This window comes from Protomyctophum parallelum (assembly GCF_964188405.1).
Source record: "Protomyctophum parallelum genome assembly, chromosome: 9".
NCBI lineage: Eukaryota > Metazoa > Chordata > Actinopteri > Myctophiformes > Myctophidae > Protomyctophum > Protomyctophum parallelum.
Genome location: NC_139706.1, coordinates 17,356,475 through 17,362,250, shown reverse-complemented (window position 1 = coordinate 17,362,250; position 5,776 = coordinate 17,356,475). Strand labels below are relative to the sequence as shown.

At 40.0% G+C, this 5,776-nt stretch overlaps 1 protein-coding gene across 1 annotated transcript; it reads right to left on the bottom strand.

The window, feature by feature from the left end:
• Nucleotides 1–866: 866 nt before the first annotated feature.
• LOC310864831 (gap junction delta-2 protein) lies at nucleotides 867–1,967 on the bottom strand (the record flags this gene model as incomplete). The annotated part of the gene is made up of 1 exon (XM_083773625.1): nucleotides 867–1,967. The coding sequence occupies one exon, from the start codon at nucleotides 1,965–1,967 to the stop codon at nucleotides 867–869; it is 1,101 nt and encodes a 366-aa protein (XP_083629751.1).
• Nucleotides 1,968–5,776: the final 3,809 nt, after the last annotated feature.

Here is a 5,776-nt window from a genome sequence, read left to right as displayed (position 1 = left end):
AATATGATTTAGCATCACTATTGGTTACTAAACCTGCTTCAAAACATACAACAATAGGCTATATCTCAGATTGAATGCTTATAGGGAAAGCCTGTCAGGCTCAGTCAATCAGAAAGTCACCGGTCTCTGATCAAGACACAAAACCCCAAACTGCTCATCATGACCATGATGAAGCTGGAATTTAATTTCCCCAGCAGGATTAATAAACTACAAAGAAGATCTGAGCATAAACTGCAAGCTAATAGTAATAAGGAGTCCATATTGAGAAATGTGGTGGAGCATTGTATTTAAAATTTATTCCAATACTTCTACAAGCACTGGCAGCATATAGAGAGACACATGGAAATCTTTTCCAGCAAAATACAGGTGAACAAAACATCATTCTGAAAGGAAAATCACTGATTGTCAAGACCTAAAAAGCGTTGGAAATCTAAAAGCAGAGGGTGTTTTAAAATCCTTACAATGGTAATGGAAGAATGAAAAGTGTTTCACATGCAAGGTACATACAACTTCTCCAACAAAAAAATAATGTCAAGTTGATTTAACAAATATTCACAGCAAAAAAAGAAAGAAAAAGAAAACACTTCCTTTTTCACAGCACCCTGATAGTCAGTAAGCTGCATCTGGTGAGGTATTGTAAAGCATTGTCCATGTTTAAGTTTAAAAAGAAAAATCCATAAACTCTCTTGAAATGTTTCTAAATAAAAGGGCCTTGTCTAGATTTACAATTTTGGGATATAAATCATAGCCACAATAATGATAATTATTGTGTAACAACTGAAAAAATAAAAACTCCCCATGCGCTCTGCCAGTCTTTCCTTACAAGTTATTCCGTTTCACACAAAATGCTAAATGCTCCTTGTTTTTTATAGCCAAGACTTCTTCGTCCGTCCTAGCTTGGCCATGTTGGCCAACTTGACCTTCACTTTGTCTCGCTCCTCTGGGTTCCTCTTGGAGGTGCACTCCACAGTAGAGTCTGTCTGGAAGGAGATAGCTGGTGCATGAGTGAGCAGACCTCCAACCTTCTCCTGGGCTATGGGAGCTGGGGTCTGTAGAACCAGCCTTCCCCTCAGGGAGTGCTTTAGCTGCAGCAGCAGGGGGTTGTGGTCTGAATACAGTTCCACCCTATCCCTCTTAGGGCTGCAACAGGCCGAGCAGAGGATACGAAAGATGTAGACCCAGCCCAGGTAATGGAGCTCTGCGATGTTGAGCACGAAGCAGCCCAAGCTAATACTGAACATGAAGTTTAGGAAGATGGTCTTCTCGGTGGCACGTGACACAAAGCAATCTGTACGAGTAGGACAGGGATAGGTCTCACAACGGTACAGGTGAGGTACCTCGAATCCAAACAAGTAGTACTGGCCAACCAGGAAGGTGATCTCCATGACAGAGCGCAATAACACATGAAGGATATAGATGAGCAACACCTGGCTGGACAGCTGGGTAGGATCCTCCCCTACCTCGCCATAGTCCTCCTCCAGGAGGCTTTGTTCCACTCCATCCTCTTCCTGGGCCTCCCAATCTTCCCGGTACTGGGGACAGTAGGTGGGCATGCCAACCTGAAGGGCCTCCATACACCCATCTCTACCCAACTGCGCAAAGCACTTTCTGGCGGGCCTCTGGGCCAGCACCTGCCCCCTCTGGACTTCCAGCTTCTCATCTTTGGCAATCTTGTGCAGAACGTAAACAATGTAGAAGATTGAAGGGGTGGAGACCAGCACAATCTGAAAGACCCAGAAGCGGAGGTGCGACACAGGAGCAAAAGTGTCATAGCAGACGTTATTGCATCCAGGCTGCTGGGTGTTACAGGTGAACTTGGACTGCTCATCGCTGTAGACCGCATCGCCCACCAAGGTCACCAGCAGGATGCGGAAGATGAGAAGCATGGTCAGCCAGATCTTCCCTATCACTGTGGAGTGGTTCTGCACCTCAGACAGGAAACGGCCAAGAATGGACCAGTCTCCCATGGCTTAACCTGAATACATAAGATAAGATATCGATGGAGACATAAGTGCTCTGGTTAAGGATTAAGTGACCTGGGTTTCATTTTACAATCTTCTTACGTACAGAGCAAAGCAATAATTTGTATCTGGTAACGTTATAATATTAACAAGAAAGAGCGGGCAACTTATTTCGGTACTTCCTTATACAGTTCCTTATACAATTCAATCCTGATTTTTCTTAGTTCCCTAAACTAAATGCATAGATAAGATGTATCCTTAAATCGGACAGCAAGTAAGCTGTATAGCAAGCTTATAAAATAATTAGAGAATGAAAGGTCAACTCACCCCAATGTAATCTTTGATTTTCCAATGCAAATGTGGAGGAGGACTTTGCCATGCAATCCGCATGGCTAATTTTAATATTGTTGCAGCTTGATGGATGAAATTAACCCTGCTGAGCGTAGTGTGGGAGAATAGGCTGACCACACATATTCAACCAGTCTATCTGAAACTAGCATTGTACTATAGCGTTACAAAGGCAGGCAATGTACAGTGCAACAAAGATTTAAAAACACAATGAGGGGGCACCTATTCTGAACAGCCGGGAATGGTCAAACAAAAACTGTTGGGAACCAGCTGGAAAAGGGACACAATGCAGGTTTATGCAAGGGTTCTGTGGCTAGCCAGTTTGAAAAGTAAGACAGTGACTTAGAGAGAAATAAAACAATCCATATCTTGTACTTTTTCCTGGTAATGCCTCAAAAATCGTCCCATCAAACTGGACAGTTTGTAAGCAGAACCACTTTCTGCTGGATGCTCTCTCTCTGCTCTCAGGTCCTCAGTCTGCGTGCCATACAGTGGGCCCAACACAGTAATAACTTGTTTCAAACTATTTTGTCCATGGGTGTTCCAGTCCCAGAGTGATCACAGTCTTGTCCTTGCAAAATCGTATAAATATCATCCTCTGCAGACAATCAACATTGGTAGAGAATAGATGGCAGGAGATGGTACATCCAGGAATCCAATCCGAGTCCAGAAATAGAACTGTACAGTTACTACCGTATGTATCCAACAAGAATATATCCAGAGTGATCTCATCAGGTCCTTTGAGTTTCCTCCCTCCCTCCCTTGGATGATTGTTATGTTAATAGAAACAACAGTATCTATCTTCAACTAAATGTGATCCACCGTTTGATCTGTGGTCCCCCACTCTGCCACTAGAGTTGAGAGCACTGACATATGACCATTGCCCTGTAGTTTGTTAGGGCCGGGCATTCAATTGTCATTCTATGGATGGAGTGAAAGGCTGGATTAGTTCAGTGTGCAAGGTCATAAACAGCACAGGACAGCCAGACGCAATCTGCACCTTAACGGCCCAACAGGCAAGCCATCTGAAATTTTAATATTTATATGGCCTGCAGAAATCCAACATGGTAAGACTTAGGTATTGAATGTGCTGTGTCCATATATATATGGTAATTTGGTTAGGACCTGTCCATATCTATGCGATTGTGACCACACAATAATTGCAGGTTATTTTGATCAGGGGTTCAGGCTGGTCAGGTTGACATAATTTATTGTCTTTTTTCTATCCACAATAATTTCCTGTGACTGCTACCACATGAAATGGTTATAGCCTCTTAATGTGGGAAGCCATACACTAATACATTTGTTTTATATGTATGTTTTCTCAATCTTATAAGCCAACCAATTTAGATGCAAGTGAATTGAAACATTGAAAAAGCTGATGCCAACAATAACTGTCCAGATGAGGGTGCTATAATTAAAGGATGAAGTTGAACATTTTGAAAGGCTATTTCTTATGCTCTTCAGCTTTGCCTCTTGAACAATCAATGTCTACAATGATGGATTCTCCACCATTTTGAATATTATAAATATATATATATATATATATATATTTATTTATTTATTTCCTGACATAACCTATTGCATACAATTCATCTAATATTGCACCAGTCTGAGATTATATCCCAGCTCTTTAAACTTTATTTCCAGGATGTCTTTCTTCCTTTATTTCTTTTTACAAATGGCATTTACATTTCAAAATGCTAACTCTATCTTGTGTTTATTGATTGATTGATTGATGATTGATTTATTGATTGATTGATTTATTGATTGGAAGTATTTATTAACAGTGTGTGTGTGTGTGTGTGTGTGTGTGTGTGTGTGTGTGTGTGTGTGTGTGTGTGTGTGTGTGTGTGTGTGTGTGTGTGTGTGTGTGTGTGTGCGTACGTGCGTGCGTGCGTGCGTGCGTGCGTGTGTGTGTGTGTGTGTGTGTGTGTCCGTCCATCCGTCCGTCCGTGTACAGCTAATCTCCGGTACCGTTAACCCGGTTGATGCCAAACTTTGCACACACACTTCCTGGATGCCAACGATGAACCTCTGCCCCAAATTGTCCAGAACGGCCTGTTATAGCCCCACCGAGGCAGCTTTTCACATTTTTACCTATAAAGGACGCGTTTTTTCTGAAAACCGACAGAAACATGCTGCTAAAAATCCAAAAACGCGTCCAGTGTGCATGGACCTTAACTGCAACTGCACCGATCTGTTGTACTGTTGTAACAAACCTTTGACCTGCATTTTTCACATCAAGCCCTTTATATCTACAGATTCTGTCTAAAAATCGTTACACAGTATATCTATATTAATTATTAATTATATTTGATTATTAAATATATTATAGTGGTGTAAAGTAAACTAAGTACATTTATTAAGTATTTGTACTTTGTACAATTTTGAGGTATGTTTGTACTTTACTTGAGTATTTCCAATTTCCAATAGCCTGGGCTACTTTTACAAATATTGTACTTTTACTCCACTACATTTATTTGACATGCAGCTTTAGTTACTGTATAGAATAGATAGTAACTTTGTAGATTTTGATTATTATTACAAAACATTAGCCACTTCAGCACTATATACATTTTGGCCATTTGAAAATAGCCAATCTACAAGCTAACAATGTGTTGATGCTATGCATTGTGAGCTTGTAGATCGGCTATTTCTATATTGCAGTATTGATACTTTTAATTAAGTGAAACAGTTGAGTACTTTTTCCCCACCACTGATTGAATATAGAATTGCCATGACATTTTAACTGTTGTTGTTGTTGTTGTTAGTTGATATTATTAATAAATACACATTTATTTGTGTAATAAATAAATATAATAAAATAAAATAGAGCCTGGAAAAAAGGGGAAAAAATACTGTAGGCTATATGAATGAAGGTCAGAGGTATTGCATTGTAATGTTTTTTATTTACACTTCAAACACTGACATGAGAGATTTTCCCATTTGTCAAGAAGTTATTTGTACAACTGAATTAAAGTGATGCATTCTATACTATAGTCTAGTAAAATAAACTTTTCATCTCGACACTCCAAGTTTATCCTACCAGCAGTAGCCAGCAGTAATACGAACTATGCAGGCTACTGATTCTTTCCGTTTTCATAAATATCGTGGATCGTGACATAACATATAACAACATAGTCCCAACACATGATCAATCATCATCAAACGGAGATTACAAAACTATGTAGGTCGAGTGGATTTGGACATTTTTGTCTGTAAATGCGTAGGCTAGTGTATATAGGTTTATAGGGCGGCTATAATAATTAAATGTAAACCTTTTATAATGACTTAAATAGCGTCTAAACATGCTATTATTTTTGTACAAATAAAAGCTGTAAATGTTTTCTCTAAAATTGTTATTTGTTGTAAATTCCAGACATCCCACAAAAGTCCAGCTCCGTGCCCGGTGGTTCCGCTCCAGATTATGGTTGGTTCCGGTCCAGATTGGCCGTCGTTCAGCT